General features: G+C 47.7%; 1 protein-coding gene across 1 annotated transcript in view; it reads left to right on the forward strand.

Moving 5' to 3' along the window:
- The window catches only part of Tns3 (tensin 3), a 249,025-nt gene that overhangs the window by 203,651 nt on the left and 26,227 nt on the right, over positions 1–19,147 (forward strand). Inside the window, exons 19-21 of the mRNA XM_045136218.1 lie at positions 11,939–12,104; positions 13,222–13,856; positions 14,677–14,763. Of these exons, the coding sequence (XP_044992153.1) occupies positions 11,939–12,104; positions 13,222–13,856; positions 14,677–14,763 (888 nt within the window). The remainder of the gene's footprint in view (positions 1–11,938; positions 12,105–13,221; positions 13,857–14,676; positions 14,764–19,147) is intronic.

The raw sequence follows: 19,147 nt of genomic DNA on the forward strand, positions 1-19,147 counted from the left end.
ACACTTCGGACGGCTGACCTTTCTGGAAGAGGCCAGTGCATAGGATAAGCAAGTCGGTACTGTCTGTGTCAGGGCGCTGTCTTTCTGCCTGTCCCCTTACCCTCAGAGCACAGTACTGGTCTCCTGAATTCACCTCCGTGGGACAGACTCCGGGAACTGATCTGCTGAGAGCCTCAGGCATGGAAGGTGACACCACTTTTTGTTTTTTCAAGACAGGGTCTCAGGCTGGCCTCACGTTCACAGCAATCCTCCTACCTTTGCCTCCTGAGTTTTGGGATTAAAGGCCTGTCAGGCCACCATGCCCAGCACAGGACACTGCTTTTGACAAGGGAACCATTTGTGGCGGAAACTACAATTTGCTATAAATTAGCTAATTGTCTGGAGTGTCATTTGTTATATTGGAGCTATTTTAATATGCAGAAAGCTTTATTGAAAGCCCAGTGAAGTACTAAGGCAGCCAGGGAGGCTGAACAGTACTGATGGTCTGGATAGTCATGAGATTTGGACTTTCTGGAGGGTCAGCACGTGACAGTGCCTAGGCCCAGAGCCGTTCTTCATCCGGTCCTCAGGTACTGCCGAGAGGAAAGGAGAGCCGACCCAGAGAAAAGTGGCAATGCGAGATGTCCGGGTCAGTCAGTACTGGTAAACTTGCCTGCAAATCCAAATGACCCAGGTTCAGTTCCCTAGTACCCACGTAAAGCCAGATGCACAAGGTAGTGCATGTGTTTGGAGTTCATTTGCTGTGGCTGGAGGTCCTGGAATGCCCATTCTCTCCATCTGTCTGCCTCTTTCCTTCCTTCTCTCTCATAAATAAGTAAATAACTAGAAATGCAGCTGAGCTGGGCATGGTGCCTTACACCTTTAATCCTAGTACTTGGAAGGTGGAGGTAGAAGAATTGCCTTGAGTTTGAGGCCATCCTGAGAGTATGTAGTGAATTCCAGGTCAGACTGGGCGACCTCAAAAAAAAAAAAAGTTGGGCGTAGTGGTGCACGCCTTTATTCCCAGCACGCAGGAGGCAGAGGTTGGAGGATCGCTGAGTTCGAGGCCATCCTGAGACTCCATAGTGAACTCCAGGTCAGCCTGGGCTAGAGCAAGACCCTACCTCAAAAAAAAAAAAAGAAAAAAAAAAGCATCTGAATTTCACAGTGAATATTTATTCACGTTCTTACTAACTAGGTTTAACTGAAGCTGAGGTCTTAAATACTTACTTGACAATAGCATTGTCCACTCAGGGTCTTTCTTAGGAATCTGACCAGCAGTGTTCTCTAGAAAGTTGGTCTTCCAATTTCTGAAGCGATACAGGAAACTTTCTAGCATGCCCAGGTTCTTTGTGCACTGTGGGTGTACAGACGTGGACACTGCAAGCGCCCTAGCTGTTCTGGAAGGTGAGCCCTATAAAGATGTCTTCCTCAGATTCATTGCCATTAAAATCTATAGTCAAATGAGGTTTCCCCATCAGCCTCAGAGACACAGGCAAGGTGTGTCTTTGCCGTTAGCTTGAACACGCTGTAGAACCGTGATGTAGTCATCCGGTGAAGAGGTGAAGGTGACAGTCTGGATCCTGACTCGTTGGGCTTTGTGCCTGAAGCCTTCTGGGGCCAGCTAGAATGATCTTTCCTGAGAAGGGCTGTGACAAGATTCAGCATGCATTCCATATCCTGCTTCTAAAGGAAAGCCAGATACTCTGGGAATTCTGCCTGGAGACAGAAAGTACCAAGACTTCCAGCCCATGGACAGACCCTGGTTATGGGACTGGAATCCTTCAGGGATTGAAGATTTTTTTTTTTTAATTTTGTTTGTATATTTATTTATTTGAGAGAGAGAAAGAGGCAGAGAGGGAATGGATATACCAGAGCCTCCAGCCACTGCAAACGAACTCCAGATGCATGCACCCCCTTGTGCACCTGGCTTATGTGGGTCCTGGAGAATTGAACCGGGATCCTTTGACTTTACAGGCAAATGCCGTAAATGCTAAGCCATCTTTCTAGCCCGGGATTGAAGATTTTGAAGCACTGGGCTTCCAAGGTGCAGTGTCTTCACCAGCAGGGTTCTGGTGTGTTCCCTTGTGAATGTTGCTGTGCTTTTTGTCAACTCAGTCCCCAGCTCCAGTCAGCTGAAGAATCTGAAAGAGTGAGGCAGATTTCTCTCTGCTGTAAACATAATTCCTCTGGTTTTGAGGTGTTTTGTTTTTCCCAGGAAAGGGGTGGGAGACCCAATGCCTTCTCCCTGGCACTGCTCTGACTGCCCTCTGCTTATTTATGCTTGTCTATTCCTGCTGTATGGCTTTGACATCTTCTGTTGCTGAGGCCACTTTCTGTTGCAGTGACCGGTGTCGGCTTAAAGCGGCTAAAGAGGAAGAAAGGAAGGAATGTCACTGATCATGGTTCTGACTCTCATGCCGTGAACAAATGCCGGGCAGGCTGAAATGGGTGACTCCACACAGTGGAGTGTTATCCAGCCCGAAAAAGGGACAACCCTGGGATTTTCTTGCTATGTCACTAAAGGACAAAGGGTATAAATTTCTGCTTATATTGTCCCTGAAAGAGTGGAATTTGTAAATACAGAAAGTGAATCAGAGTTGCCAAGGGCGCTAGAAGGGAGTTGGTTAGTGAGACGGTCTAAATTTTCTTGAAACAAGCTCTGGAGATGGATGGTGCCAATGGCGAACCACACTGTGAGTTGGACTTAGAGCCACTGGAATTGTCCCTGGTCACAACAGTAACTCAGGCCTGTTTTATCACACTTAAACAACAGTGGAAGCAAAGCTGTGTGTCATGGGTGACTCTAGCCTCAGGCGTGGCTTTATGAGGTCTCTGTCACCAGGCAAGTGGAACACCCAGGGCCCTTCTTCCCTGCCACACCCCCGGTTTCTCAGTAGTCTCTGGGTAGCCAATGTCATCTTATCATTTTTCCAGCAAGTTGTTCTTTTCCCGAGAAGTCAGACCAAAGCCAGCTTTCACAATGCTCGTCTTGTGTGAGCGGCTGGAGGGCCTCCAGTCTCCTGCAGGAGCTGTGCCTGACGTCCCTAGTGTAGACAGTGCTCGGGAGCACTCCGTGAGGATGGAGCGGTCTCCAGTGCTTCACATTGGAATTCTCGACACCACACCCAGTGAATGGGCGAGTGTGCTTCCTTCCTAGTTTATTTGGATCAGATTCACTGAATATAAGTGGGACATCTCCCAAGAATAAGGACAAATAGCCCCACTTGTAATGAAGCACTCAGTATTCCTTGGTTCTGTTTGTGTCACTGGTAAAAGGGAAGTTGTGGCATAGTGCTTTTTAAAAAATAAAGAAAGAAAACAAACCTTTTTTTAGAAAAACATTTTTTGTCTGTTTGTTTTTGAGGTAGAGACTGACCTAGAATTCACTATATAGCCTCAGGGTGGCTTTGAACTCTCGGTGGTCCTCTTACCTCTGCCTCCCAAGTGCTGGGATTAAAGGTGTATGCCACCATGCCCAGCTAGAAAAACCAAAAACTTTTTATTGGCAACTTCCATAATTATAGATAATAAAACGTGATGAGTCCCTGCCTTCCCCCACTTGCCCCTTCACAAATCTACTCACCATCATATCCCCTCCCTCTCTCAGTCTGTCTTTTATTTTCATGGCATCATCTTCTCCTCGTATTATGATTGTCTTGTGTAGGTACTGTCGGGCACTGTGAGATAATGGATATTGAGACCAATTTCTGTCTGGATGATTGCATTGTAAGGAGTCCTACCCTTCCTTTTGCTCTTACATTCTTTCCACCACCTCTTCCGCAATGGACCTGAGCCTTGGAGGGTGTGATGGAGATATATCTCAGTGCTGAGCACTCCTCTGTCACTTCTTCTCAGCCCTATGTTGCCTTTTGAGTCATCCCAGTGGTCACCACCATCTGAAAAGAGAAGCTTCTCTAACCAAAAGCGAGAGTAGCATTAATAGATGGATATGAACATTAAGAGAAGTGCTTACAGGGCAGTTTGGTGAGCATAGTATATGTATGCATTTAGCCAGACAAGAGCCGACGTTACACTCCTAGGGCTCATGGCCTCACCCGCCATAGGCTTTTGATTAGGTTTTCAATACTAGGCATGTATTCCCTCCCATGGAGTGGGCCTCCAGTCCAATTAAAAAAAAAAAAAGTGTAATCCTAGTTAGGATCAAAATATCACAGAAACGTGACTCAACTGTTGGCAGATGGGAATCCCAACTTCTAAGCTCGGCATGGTGGTGCACACTTTAATCCCAGCCCTTGTGAGGTAGAGACAGAAGGTGCCAGAGTCCCAGGCCAGCCTTGGCTACATGGTGAGTTCAAAGTTACACAAAACCTATCTCCAAAGAAAATTAAAATCAACACCAGGGGTGGCTTGGACACCCTAGCCCTGCCAGGGAGGTGAAGCCCTTGCCCTCTTTGAGAGGACAGAGCTGGCTTGCCTAGCATAGGTTGGCCTCAGGCTCAGCGCCCAGAAAGTGTCTCCCCTCATGGAATTGCTCATACGTTTTCATCAGGGTTTGCAGAGAGGGAATGTCTTCCCACGTGGAGCTGTTGGTGTGTTTCCCATCACTGTTTGAAGAGCGTCCATAGGGCCTGAGACACAGGACTCGGAGTCTCATCAGGAACATGTGTCCTGTTCTGCCCATGTGTCCCACCTTTCCACGGATGACTTTTCATGACATCCGGCTGCTTGCCCATTGTTTGCTTTCAAGAAGCTTGGCCAGTGGCCTTTCATTTGTAGACAACAGATGTTTTCACCACTCCTGTCGAACTGCCTATGAAAAGTTGTGCTGGTTAGAAATAAAATTTTAAAACACTTATTCAGCTAAACCCCAGAAATAATCTAATCTGATCTCAGTTGTTGAGATTCTGGGGAAGAAGAAACTGTGGTCCCAGAAGATAAGAGTGTACCCAGTACCCTGTAGTGTGTGCCACTGAGATTCAGGCTCAGAGATGCACCATCCTTCTGCAGCCCCGAGTTCTAATAGTGAAAGGAAACAAGATGTGCTGATGTTCTCATCCTCAGGAGTCTCTTAAGTGGTGGGAAAGGAGGCTTCTAATATACCTCATATAGTGCTGGGGGTCCAGGCCAAGAGGGAGGAAAGGAGGGAAATGGATTATAGATGAAAGCTGGGTGACAGATCATTGAAAGGTTGATGATGGATAGATACACAAAGGTGAATGTTAGGCAGCAGGTAGATGTAGATGAAAGATAGATAGTGGGCAGAAGGTTGGTGATAGCCCATAGATATTAAAGGATAGAAATAGAAGATGATACAGTATGATTGGATATGAAAGATAAATTGATAAATGACAGAGGATAGGTAGCTAGATGATAGAGGGCAAAGCAATAGATGGGTATTCTCACTTCTTGCTTATAGTTTATTAATTAATATGTCTGTGTATATTTATGGACCAGAGACTAAGATGAACTTGTTAGGTTTAAGTAGCAAGATTCAAATTCTTCATCTGAATAACAGAATATAGTATTGACTAAAGATAATTTTTTTTTTAATTTTGGGGGGTTTTCAAGGTAGGCCCAGGCTGACCTGGGATTCACTATGTAGTCTCAGGGTGGCCTCGAACTCACTGCAATCCTCCTACCTCTGCCTCCCAAGTGCTGGGATTAAAGGTGTGCACCACCACGCCCGGCTCAAGTAAATTTATTTTTTCATGATAAAGGATACGAAGCATGTTGAAGTAATTCAGAACTATTAACTAATTGATATGAGTAAATAATTTTTACATATTTTGTCAAATATTTTTGTAAAATGTAGACACACAAATATTAGGTATCGTTTTGTTTTGTTTCATTTTCCTTTACTTATCATCACCGGTCCTAGTTTTTGCTTAGTAAGTTGTCGTTTCTATCGGGGAAGTGCTTTGATATCTGGGATCCTCAGGGATTTTAGTGTGTCCTGAAGACTCTTCACTTAGGCTGCTGGCGCGTGCCAGGCCCACTCGGCAGTGACCTGAGTGCGTGCTGACTTTCAGTCGGCTCAGGAGCGGCCAGGGCGAAGTGAGAGCTGCTCTGCTTCCCACACTGCCCTGCAGCGGCTCGAAAGAGAGCATAAAAATAGACTGTTTGGAGGAAAGCCAGTGACCCCTTCTCACCCTTGTTCTGGTAAAGGAAGTAGGGGGAGTAGAAACAGAGGAGAAGAGTAACGACATTCCTGAGATTCCGGGAAGACAGGCGATGTGTCCAGCCTGGCCTGGACTGGACAGGATGCCAGTCAGTAGCCTCCACCGGGCACCTAATTCATAGGGCACCACCACAGGCTTTGAGAAAACCCCAGAACATGGGAGGAGACTGGATTTCCAAACATGGTGTTAGGCTTCCTCTGCGTTTGAGTGGCAAAGGAAAAATGGGAGAATGAAAAACAGAAATGTTCCCGTGCTAAGAGGAGACCTGCGAGCTAAAAGGCCACCGTCCCCTCCCCACTGTGGAAACGCAGGTTTGTATGGGAAGGAAGGTGCCTGCGCGGTGACTGGCTGTGAGGAGCCTTGTCCTCTCTGCGGTGTTAATATGTCCCTTTCTCTGGGGGAAGGCCCAAGGTCACTCGTGGGTCAGGGTAGATGAGAGCCCTCGCTGTCCTTCCCCCTCTACAGGGGACAGCACGTTCATCCTCTGCCCCATCCCAGATGGTAGCGGTCACCTCTGTTCTCATCACCTGTCACCACCTTGCGTCATTTCTCGTCCTGTTCTCCATGCAAACTTGAGGAAATAGGCCTGAGGCCCTGTGACAGTCCACTCGGCCTGCTCCCTGCCCCCACACGTGTCCCCACCTGCACAGTCACTGTGATCTTCATGTGCCAGTTTTGCAAGAGCGGGCAGTTACTCTTCTGGTGAGCGAGTTTCTAGAAACCCATGAGAAGGGTCTGCAGTCTTTCACTCAAGCCTCCTTTATAAATTCTGGGATTAAGATTTTAAGGGTACTTTCCCAGCCCTGTGGGAGTCCTGTTCCATGCACTCCATTACTATAGGCAGGGACAGTGCCTAGGTGCCCTTAAGAGGGAGACCCAAAGCCGGACGTGGTGGTGCACGCCTTTAATCCCAGCACTTCGGGAGGCAGAGGTAGAGGGATCACCTGTGAGTTCGAGGCCACCCTGAGACTACATAGTGAATTTCAGGTCAGCCTGGACAGGAGTGAAACCCTACCTCGAAAAAAAAGAGAGGGAGACCCAGACTGTGGACCCCATTCTCCTCCCATGCAAAACGGCAGCACAAGGAGAAGCTGTACGATGCCAGGGCTGGGTCCGCACGTCGCAGGTAACGCGCAAGAGGCTCCCTACGCTGTCTGTAGTCCAGTCACTGCACCTGGTCACTTGTAAAAGTGGCCAGTGCCCCCCATTTATCTATGAATGGTGAGATCCAGCTAGCATGTGTTGGTTGCTGTGTTATTGAGTGCCTCATCTCCAGGTGTGGGCAGGGGGCAGGGTTCTGTAGAAGGGATGGTACCAGATATCCAGGGCCCCCCGCATTAAGGTCTTGGCATAACCATGGAACCTGGTGCTTAGACAACTGCTCTCTAGAGTAAGGGTTAAGTCCTGTCCGGAGGCCAGGGACCAGAGGGAACCATGCAGCCACAGTGTCCCCACAGTTGGTGCAAATGAAGGAAAAACAAAGCCACTTTCATGGGAAATGCTAGGCTTGCTGTTTTCTGGGACAAGCACTGTGATGATAGTAACAAATGGGACTTTTCTTTCCCTCTGGCCCGTGCTCGTATAGAGTCTCCAGCTCCATGTGAGCGCAGTCAGGCCTGTGAATCTTGACGTGGATCCCCCAGTTCTTCATGACTGTAGAGCTCAGTATACAGGGACATACAGCACGGGGAGATTGCCCCAGCACCAGTGAGGCCCTCCAGGCACAACATCAGTCTCTGCTTGCTGAGCATGGGCTCTGTTCCCCACTGACTCACCTGTCATTCCCCAGACAAAAGCATTGGACTTGCTTAATTAGAAAACACTTATGGGGCTGGAGGATTGGCTTAGAGGTTATGGTGTTTGCCTGCAAAGCCAAAGGACCTAGGTTCGATTCCCCAGGACCCACGTTATTAGCCAGATGCACAAGAGGGCCCACACATCTGGAGTTTGTTTGCAATGGCTAGAGGCCCTGGCATGCCTATTCTCTCCCCCTCTCTCTCTCTTTCTCTGTCAAATAAATAAATAAATAAAAATATTTTAAAAGGCCGGGTGTGGTGGCACACGCCTTTAATCCCAGCACTCCGAAGGCAGAGGTAGGAGGATAGCCGAGAGTTCGAGACCACCCTGAGACTACATAGTGAATTCCAGGTCATCCTGAGCTAGTGTGAGACCCTACCTCAGAAAACAAAACAACAAATATATATATTTTAAAGAACACTTCTGATTCCAAAGTTCTTTGCTGCTTCTCAGCTTCTCAGAGTGGAGTCCTAGGAGTCAGTCCACACCTCTGTCCACCCTCTGCCAGGTCCCAGCAGTGTTTCCACATCATGCTCTGGACTTTACCTCTAAGCAACCATGGCTCGTTCACTCATTCATTGGTTTGTTCACAACGTATGCGTAGCGTGCGTGGCAGGGAGCACCCTGTGCACCAGCAGTGCTCTATCCAAGGGCCGCAGACCCGGCGATGGTGATCTGCAAGCCTGTTACGCCCAGCTAGTCTACAGAAGCCCCAAGTCCTTCTTGGTGTCAAGCCAAGGCCACTTCTGCCAAACTGTGGTTTGATTTGTGTGTGTGTGTGGTTTGAATTTTAAATGTGCCCTCCCCGGCCATAGGCTCATCTGTTTGAATACTTAATCCCCAGCGACTTTGGGAAGCTTGTGGAACATTTAGGAGGTGGAACCCTCTAGGAGGTAGTGGGTTACAGTGGGGACCTTGAGATTGTATACTTTCCCACTTTCTGCCCGTGCTCTACTTTCTCTTTTCTTTTATTAAAAAAGTATATATTATTTATTTATTTATTTCAGAGAGAGAAAGAGGCAGAGGGAGAGAGAAAGAGAGAGAGAGAATGGGCGTGGCAGGGCCTCCAACACTGCAAACGAACCCCAGATGCATGCGCCCCCTTGTGCACCTGGCTTACGTGGGTCCTGGAGAGTCGAACCAGGATCCTGTAACAAAAGGCCTTAACCACTAAGCCATCTCTGCAGCCCCGGTGCTCTGGTTTCTGAGCGTAAACACAGTGTAACTAACCCTCTCATGATTCTGCTGATGCCTTCCCCACCCTGATGGACTCTATCCCCTGGAGCTGAGCCAAACACTTCATCCCTTAAATTGCTACTTTTCAGATATTTTGTCACTGCAGTGAGAAAATCAATCTACTCCATAAGCCTTCTTGGGCTCCCTCCAGAGTTCCGTCTCTAGCCACAGGCTGCCCTTGTGACAAACGCTCATCTTCCCGGGGCAAGCCACGCCTCCCCCAGCCCTTTCTCTCTCCGGTTGTCCTCATTCTCCTCTCTTACCAACCTGTAAGCCAGTGTTGGATAGTTGGGTCTTTGCAAATACATCTTAGATAGAAAGTTATTACAGACAAATGTAAATGAAGATAAGTTATCAGGGAGACAAGTCAAAGTGAAGTGGGATGGTTTAAACAGTGTATATCTTTGTTTCCTACCCAAGCTGTCATAGGGAATTAATTTGCTAAGCATTTAGTTTTGAATATTTCTTATAAATCATGTTAAGGGGAGGGACAGTCACACAATTTCAAGAAGATGACACCTACCACAGGAACTTCCAACAAAATCCCTATAGGGCTGGGGAGATGGCTTAGCGCTTAAGGCGCTTGCCTGCAAGGCCAGAGTACCCAGGTTCAATTCCCCAGGTGCACAACGTGGCACATGTGTCTGGAGTTCATTTGCAGCAGCTCGATGTCCTGGTACACCCATTATTTCTCTCTCCCTCTCTCTCTCTCTGTCCCTCCTTCTCTCTCTCTCTCTCTTTCTCTCTCTCTCTGTCAAGTAAATAAATAAAAATAAAATATTTGGGAAAAGAAAAATCCCAATAGGGACATGTTTCATGTAGTTATGCACATAGGACATTAGCACTGAGCTTTTCCATACTAAAAAATTTAATAAATGATTAAAAATTATTAAACTTGTTGTCTTGTTCTTGCCCTCAAATATTTATTTCTTTATTTGCAAGCAGAGAGAGATATATATAGATAAAAACAGAGAGAATGGGCATGCCAAGACCTTCAGCCACTGCAAATAAACTCCAGATGCAGGTGCCACTTTGTACATCTACTGTATGTGGGTACTTGGGTATTGAACCCAGGTCATTAGGCTTTGCAGGAAAGCACCTTAACCACTGAGCCATCTCTCCAGCCCTTTTGTAAATTTAAAAAATACGTAGTAGCTGTGTGCAGTTTTAACTCTTCCTTTTTAGGTGTCCATAGAGATTTTTTAAAGCTTGTGGCTTGACTTAACACATTTTGTGAAGTTCTCAGTAAATATAGTTTCCATCATGGCTCCTGCTCCATCCAGTGTCTCCACTCTTGGGACCCAGTGATGTGAACGCAATTTTCATCTTGCTGCATGTGTTCACACCCTTGTAGACATTGTCCACCCTTCCTCCGCCCAGTGCTGCTCCTGTGTATTTCCTCCTCACTCTGTCACCATGAGCTCATCATTGTCTTTGCTGTGTCTAGTCCACTGCTGAGGTCGTTGACTTTGTTTTATTTTATTTGTTTTACTAGAGTTCTGGAGTTTCCATGTGATTATTCCTATACATTTAAGTTCCCTACAGAAAGGTGAATTGCTATTTTCTGAGTTATTTTATAGTTTTATTTCTTATGTTTAGTTTTAGGTTTTAACTAACACCAATTTTTGCACCATCAGTGTCTAGGTTGTGGCAGTTAGTAGTTGTGTTTTGGTGGTCTTGGTTTTCACTGATGTGTTTCCTAACAATATTTTTTGATATTATATCAAACTTATAGAGAGATAAATAAAGGAGCGGGATAGGATCTCGAATGTGGTGTGTTCTCCAAAGAAGATATACTTATAAGGTCAGGCTGGACTATTTGAATCAAAAAAAAAAAAAATGCTCATTTGATGGCTAGAGAGATTGCTCGGTGGTTACAGGCACTTGCAAAGCCTGATGGCTTGGGCTTGATACATCAGTACCCACATAAAGCCAGTCCCTCCCTCTCTCTCTCTCTCTCTCTCTCTCCTGTCTCTGGTACTCTTGTGCTTAGGCTGTAGCACTTCAGGATCTTACTCTGAGGTACCTGCAAGTGCCCCTTCCCCTAGGTGCATCTCACACCAAGTCTGCTACTTATCATGGTTACTAGGCATTTGATCCCAACCTCTACAGCTTAGGACTCAGGAATGCTTGAAGGAACACTTGCTTCAGGTCCCATTTTCCTTGTGAGTCACTCTCCTGGCCCTGCCTGTTTTGGCAGCTCTGAAGCCCCATTTTTATCTTTACAGAACAGTGTGGGGGTAGTTCAGGTTTGTGCCTCACAATCCATAGACATAGAGCGTCTGAGACAGCAACTTGGAGGAAGTAGACCAAAGGAACGTTCAAGAGCGATGGCTTTGTGGGGCTGCTCTGTGGGGAAGGCCTCTGCTAGTTTACAGAGAAAAGGCCGTGGCCTTGGTGAAGTGCAGAGAGTTGCAACCCTGAGCACTGTGAATAGTCCTCTGGGGCACATGTAGGAGGAGCACGTGATCAGCCCTGTGGCCAGCTGGCTCAGGCTGGATGGTGGGTGGGAGAGTGAGTTAGCGCCCTCACTTTCCGAAACAGGCAGGTGGTGGGATGCCTGCACATCAGGGCATGAAGCTGCCTCCTTCAGCCAGTCATGTGACTGTCTCCATGGGTCACTGCAGTCATGGCCAACAGGAAGCTTCAGAAATCAACACAGTCCCTTACCAGACATGTAAAAGAGGTGAAATTGTGACCGCCCCAACACACACACACACACACACACACACACACACACACAGATTGCTAATCTGGGTCTCCACGCTTTCTTTTTGCTGCAGAACCACGAGGCTGCCCTGAGATTCCCAGCCACGCCGTGGGGATGTCGGAGAGCCCTCTTGTTCCCAAACCCGCCATGCTTCAGGCGGACATGCCTGTGACCACCTTTGAGCCGGCATTTGCATCTGCCTGCACGTCAAGCAACAGCACTGGCCAGAGGAGAGACAGGTAGGAAGATGAGCCCTTGGCTTTGACATCCACGCCCCTCAGCGTGCTGAGATGAAGGAAGGAAAGGTGCGGGGGGTCAGAGCAGGCCTGGCAAAAGCATGGTGGGGAGGAACCCGTGCCCAGGGCACTGCTGCTCAGAGAACAGAGTCCATGTCCATATGGGACACGTATGCAGTCAAATGCTCTGCCCATGAGCTGAACGCCCCCCCCATGGGAAATGTATGAACACATCGGAAAATACGGGAAATTCAAAGGGATTCCAAAGACACTGGCCCTAAGGAGCTCTATATGTGGGGCTGCCCCTCTGGCCCCGAGTAGAAGTAAACGTATGGGTTCCTTATTTCCTTTCCCTTATTTTCCCACTTTCTCATTCAAAAGGTCCTCAAAGCATCTGATGTCATAGACAGAGTCTATACCTAGTGTTTGCTAATGTAAAAATGTGTATGTTGCATCGGTTATATTTTAATCTGGCTTTCTAGGCTGCTAATGTGTGGTGATTTCCAATACACTCACCCCCTATCTTCAGAGGGTGTGGTTTTAAGACTCTAAAGTGTGTACCTAGAATCATGGATAGGTTCAGACCCTGCATGTTGCCCTTTTCCTACATACCTATGATAAGCTTTGGCCTCTTCACGTAAAAGAAGAGCTTCACTGTTTCTCTTTGGCATCTGATTGCCAGCATCACTAATCCACACTTTGGAGCCACTGTTAAGTAAAGTGAGGATTACCTTAACAGCACATCAGTCAGGCATGTAACCGCTGGCAAACCTCTGTGTGAGTAAGGTGTGGGTCACACACGCAATTTTGCTTTGCTGAACAAGACACGGTTCTCAGAGCAGAGTCGGATAGTGCAAGATTCATCACGCTGCTCAAAATGGCACGCAGTGTAAAGCTTACCAATCATTTGTTTCTAGAGGTTTCCAGTTAGTATTTGCAGGCTAAGGTCAACACTGGGTCACTGAAACATGTATCAGAAGTGGGGGACACAGTCTCTTGTGCTGCCCCCCCCAGCCCCTCCTTCCCTTGCCTTTCTTCCCTAGGTTTGGTGACAGTTGCTGGTTTTGAGGTATTACCTTGATCCTTACAATCTCTCATGTCTGGCTTGTGTTTTGAACAGCCCACCTTCTACTGAATGCCAGTGGGTAGAGAGCAGCCCCAAATCCACCCTGTCACGGCTGGGGATCAGCCGACCCTCTAGAAGTCCCCTCGGTGCCCACGACTTCTGCAGCCCTGGCAAGAACTCACCAGGACTATCTTGCTTCCAAAACTCAGAGCCCCAGGCCTCGTTCCACAGCCATGAGCTGTCCATGGCGGAGCCTCGGGACACGCTAGCCTCCTCGGACAGCCAGGCCTTCCTAGGCTTCAGCCCTGTCCCACTGGGAAGTGGCCTTCCACCTGCTGAGGACCACGGGGCCTTGCTGGTCAATTCCCATGGAGGATCACCTGCCCCTGGCACCCCACTGGCAGCGCCAGGGGCTGGCAGCAATGGCCTCCTGTCCCACAACTTTCTAACGGTATCGCCTGGGTCCAGCAGCCACCGCATTCCAGAGCTGCAGGGTCAGCTGAGCCTACCCGGGCAGCCACCCCTTCCTGAGAAGCAGCGAGCTTCAGAGGGGGATCGTTCCTTGGGCTCAGTCTCCCCCTCCTCCAGTGGCTTCTCCAGCCCCCACAGTGGAAGCACTATCAGCATCCCCTTTCCAAGCATCCTCCCCGACTTCTCCAAGCCTTTGGACACAGTCTCACCTCCGCCAGGTACGTTGCCATCTCCGCCCATTCACTCAGGAAGGGAGGGGTCTCGCCTTAACATCTGACCCGGCCTGCAGGTAGGTCTCCAATGCTGGGTCAGTTGAGCCACATGAAAAGTCCAGAGCCTTGAGTGTCTTTCCCATCCTGCTAGCCCAAAGACAGAGAGCATTTCCTATAAGTTCTCAATATCTGCCACGTATTCGTCCAATTAGTGGAAAGTCCAGATGACTGTGGTCTGTTTTCCCTTTCACCTGTACATATATCCCTTTGAAAGTCACTTTCTTTTCTTTTCTTTTCATCTGAAATTGGATTATGAACTATTTCAAGTGTTTAAGAAACAGTGGTACACGGATTAACAACACAAACCATGCTATTTGTATCCTACCATTTTGTTTCTTTAAATCTGTGTTGTTGTGCTGGAGAGATGGCTTAGTGGTTAAGGCGCTTACTGCGAAACCTAAGGATCCAGGTTCAATTGTCCAGGTCCCATGTAAGCCAAATGCACAAGGTGGCGCATGCCTCTGGAGTTCATTTGCAGTGGCTAGAGGCCATGGCGCGCCCATTCTCTCTCTCTCTCACTCTCTCTCTCTCTAATAAATAAATAAAAATAAATACTTAAAAATAGATAAATAAATAAATCTGTGTTGCTAACATCAGAGTGTTATATGGTCATGCTTTGTCTTATCACATACAGGCTGTCCCCTTTATCTTTCTTCCCCTTAAATTAGAATCTTCCTGTCCTCTTTCATCCCTAGGCTGGGATTGGAACTTTGTAATGCAATAAAAATATCTGTCATAGCCACTGTTTTACAATTTTGCTTTACAGATAACCCAAGTGATAAACTTGTGATTGTGAAATTTGTTCAAGACACTTCCAAGTTCTGGTACAAGGCAGATATTTCAAGAGAACAAGGTAGGTGGAGGGTGAGGAGGCCGAGAAAGTTTGTCGTACTTGGTTTCAGGCCATTTGTACGGGAGGCCCCTGCAGTAGTGTGGTTGGTGATCAAGTTCGAGCAAGACCACACTTTTTTTTTTCTTTGTTTTTGTTTCTGTTTGACGAGACAGGGTCTCACTCTAGCCCAGGCTGACCTGGAATTCACTATGTACTCTCAGGGTGGCCTCGAAATCTCTGTGACCCTCCTGCCTCTGCCTCCAGAGTGCTGGGATTAAAGGCATGTGCCACCACACCCAGACGACCACACTTTTATCACCAGTCTCTAGGCCAAATACCATGACCTTTGCCTTTTTATGGAAACAGCTCAGTACTGATAAGGACGATGGTGGGATGTGGGCGTCAGTCCCACATTCCCCACATTCCCCAGCGTGCCGGGCATGAACACTGGCTGCTTCCTTCCATCTAGCAGCTTACCGGTGATGCCAGCCCACCACTGCCATAAGGAGGGACACAGCCCTTGTTAACTGCTTAGTTCAGCAAGGACCCCATGTATTTGTGAACGCCAGACTCAGCCCAAGTTGGGGAGACAAGCACTGTGTCGTAGTTCTCACTGCTGGGACAAAGCAGCCAAGCAAAGCGGCTGATGGGAGGAAAGGTTTTCTTTGTGCTCAGTCCTGAGGGACACTTCATGATGGCAGGGAAACTGTGGCATGAGCACAGGCTGGACATCACCTCTGCCACAGCAGGCGGACAACACCGGCAAGAGAGTGAGCCAAACTCTGCAAGAGGGGGCTGAATGTAACACCCCTAAGACCACCCCCCCACAACACACCTCCTCCAGCAGGGTTCCGGGTCCCAAATTGCCATTAGCTGGATACCAGGCATTCAAGCTCATGGCGGGGCATTTGATATAAATCACCACCTTCCACCCTTGTGCCCCCCCCAAAAAAATCTCATGACCACCCATGATGTAAAATGCAATGCATTCAGTCCAACTTTAAAAGTGCCATGGTTTTTATAAATATCAACATTTTTCAAACATCCCCATAGTCCAAGGTCTCTTAGCTGTGAGTCTGTAATACCAAAAACACATAATGACACAGAGTAAGCATTCATTCACGCTACAGAAGATGGCATTGGGAGCTGGGCATGGTGGCGCATGCCTTTAATCCAGTCAGAGGTAGAAGGATCGCCATGAGTTCGAGGCCACCCTGAGAATACAGAGTGAATTCCAGGTCAGCCTGGGCTAGAGTGAGACCCTACCTTGAAAAACTTAAAAAAAAAAAAAAAAGATGGCATTGGGCATAACAAGGGCATATTGAACCAATGTAAAATCTAAAATGAACAGGGCAAACGTCAAATCCTGTCATTCTGTGTCCATTTCAGACACACCTCAAAGTCTCTGGGGTTCCAGTTCTTACCCTCCAGCTGGGCTGTCCACAGTCTGAGGAAAATCCATCCTAAGCCAACAGCTCTCCTTGGCAGCCATTCATAGTCCTGGGATCTCAAAAATTCTAGGGTCTCCCATGATGCCCACAGTTCATCCTCACAGATGGGCTTCCACACAGAGATTGCAACGAGCCTGCCTCGTCCTGCAGTGGGGCCATGGCCAAAACACAGACCACCCTGTAAATCCAGAAGCTACCTTCCTCTCTTCCCCGTATTTGTTACATTCCATAATACCAAGTAGGCTTCCGAATTTGTTAATCCAGGAGGAACGTGGAGGGCAAAGAAAAGCCTTCTAGCATTCTTCCTTCAGGTTTCCCACTTCCAAGAGCAAGCATTCTTCCTGCTGGCGCAGTCTCCATGGTGGCACTCTCTCCTACCATAGCCGCGGAAGCTGACTGATGTCGCCTGCTCAGAACGTTTTTTCTGTGCCATACATATCTGCTCTGACCAGTCCATTTCTTCTGACTTCTACTCCACTGTAGTTCTCAGGACAGACAGAATATGGTAAGCCTCTCACACGAACTTCCTCTAGCCCACTCTAAACAAAGCTCTTTCTTACCCCATAAGCCAAGCCTGCACTGTCCACAGTTCTTTCTGTACGTAGGTCAACTCAAACAGAGTAGTTCATCAAGCTCTTTGCTTACAGCACTGAAAGGCATCTCTCAGTCCAGGATTTCAAGTCCTTCTATATTTATCCTGCAAATCCGTTTCAAGAGGCAAAAAACAAAACAAAACAAAACAAAAAACTATACAGTCAAGTTTCTGGCAGCAAAGATCCCACTCCACTGGTATCAATTTTCTGTTACCTTGTCGCTGCTGGGACGTACACTCAAGCAGAAGCAGCTGATAGGAGGAAAGGATTTATGTAGGGTTAGCCTTGAGGGGACACTTCTTGATGGCAGGGGACAGCATGGCATGAGCAGAAGCTGGACATCACCTCTGCCATACCAGGTGGAAAACAGCAGCAGGAGAGTGAGCCAAGCAGTGGCAAAGGAGAGCTGGCTCTTAAGCAAGGCTCCGCCTCCCAAACTGCTGTCAGCCGGGGCCAAACATCAGAGCACATGAGTTTATGGGGGACATCAGGCTCACACCGCTGCACAATGTGTGTCTATTGACCATGTTGTGGACTTGGCCAAATGACTCATCTGCAAACCAGAGAGTCATATATTCCTGTTTGGTTCGGTTTGGAGATGTCAAAATCATTGCTTTTTGTTGTTGTTGTTTGTTTGGTTGGTTTTGGTTTTTTGAGGTAGGGTCTCCCTCTGGCTCAGGCTGACCTGGAATTCACTATGTAGTCTCAGGGTGGTCTCGAACTCACAGTGATCTCTCCTACCTCTGCCTCCCGAGTGCTGGGATTAAAGGCCTGTGCCACCACACCCAGCTTTCGTTGCTATTTTTTTTTTAATATTTTTTCTCTTTACTCCTTTCTTTGAATTGACACAATAGTTGCATTTGTGTATGGGATACAAAGTATATAGTGTGTCACAATCAAATCAGGGCAATTAGCTTTTCTATCTCAGTATTTATCATGAAATCATCAGGTTTATTTATTTATTTATTTAAGTCACCAAGACACACACAATTTAAACTACCAGCAGAGTAAATATCACTTTGGGAGCCTGGCAAACTGTTACCTGAGGCTGTTCTTCCTGAGGCAGCCCCTGGGTAACAAGTGATCTTCTCTGGGCAGAATTCACAAGTCCTTTCAGTCCACTGCCCGCTGCCGCAGAGAGCTGCCAGCCTTGTTCCTCAGATGTCAGACCTTGGCAGCGGGTGCTCTGCTCAGTGAGGGGTCCCTCAGCTCAGCGAATGCGGGCTGGGGGAGGGGTTCCAAAGCTGACAAGCCTGGCAAGTCCTTGCCTGCTCTGTCCATTGCAGAAGCTCATGCTTCCTCCCTATGATCACATCTCAGGAATGCCCAGAAATGAACAAAATGGAGTGTTGTAGATAATAGAAACTGTAAGAATGTGCATTTCTTTCCATGAACTCAATGAAGCTATTGTCGTCTTAAGTGGAGGAGAAAAAGAAGCCCAGGGCCTGGAAGGACTTCCACTTCCCTCGCCTGGCCTTTGTACGAGGGCTCCATGCAGGCGGGTGCTGCGGTCACCTCGGCAGCGGCCCAGCCCGCGATTTTGTCACTCCCAGTGCCTCTGCTGGTGCAGCTGGGCAGACACAAGTGCCCATCCAGTGCCCTGCTCTGCATGGTTCTGGGCATGCCCTCCTTTACATCATTCTATAGGACTTGGTGGGGTGCTGTACTGGGCTCACTCAGCATCCAGACTCTACATAATTCCATCATTTGCCTGACCTTAGCATGTAGCTCAGAGGTTTACGTGCATGACCCTCATCTCGAAGTGGCTGATATGTCGGAGTTCTGGAGTGTACTTCCCTTGGCTCTTTGTTTAGGAAACACCTTCATAGAGGGGCTGGATGTGCCTGCTTCTTCAAAAGGGATAAATCAGTCCACAGACTTCCTTTGCTTTTGCTTTAACCATAGGATGTGCCTGCAGTGATTTTTCAGAGATATAGAAGAGAAAACCTAACAAGTAGCTTCTTTGGAATGTAGTTTGCCATATGTAACTGTTGTTAGAAAATTAATTCCTTGGGGTTTTGTTAGGATTAACATATAATTCAGGAGGAAAAGGAGAGCATTAAAGTGTATTAGAAGTCAATACTGCCTCCATCGGGTAATCTCAGGCTGTTGCTTCTTGTACCTGTAAATGTGCTCATTACAGGGAAAAGGGGGAAGGGCCATGTATCTCCCCACCTCCCTTTCCTGCCTTCAGATAGCAAATACTTTGGCAATATCAGAGCAGAGCTGGCACTACTGTGCTCAGTAAATACATTGCTCCTTTATCCAACTTTAGCTCACTGGGCCCCTGTTTAGGCAAGCTTCTGTTAATATGACAAAAATGCCAGGTATGCCAGGCATGGTGGCACACACCTTTAATCC

The sequence above is a fragment of the Jaculus jaculus genome, chromosome 16 (genome assembly GCF_020740685.1).
Source record: "Jaculus jaculus isolate mJacJac1 chromosome 16, mJacJac1.mat.Y.cur, whole genome shotgun sequence".
NCBI classification, from domain to species: domain Eukaryota; kingdom Metazoa; phylum Chordata; class Mammalia; order Rodentia; family Dipodidae; genus Jaculus; species Jaculus jaculus.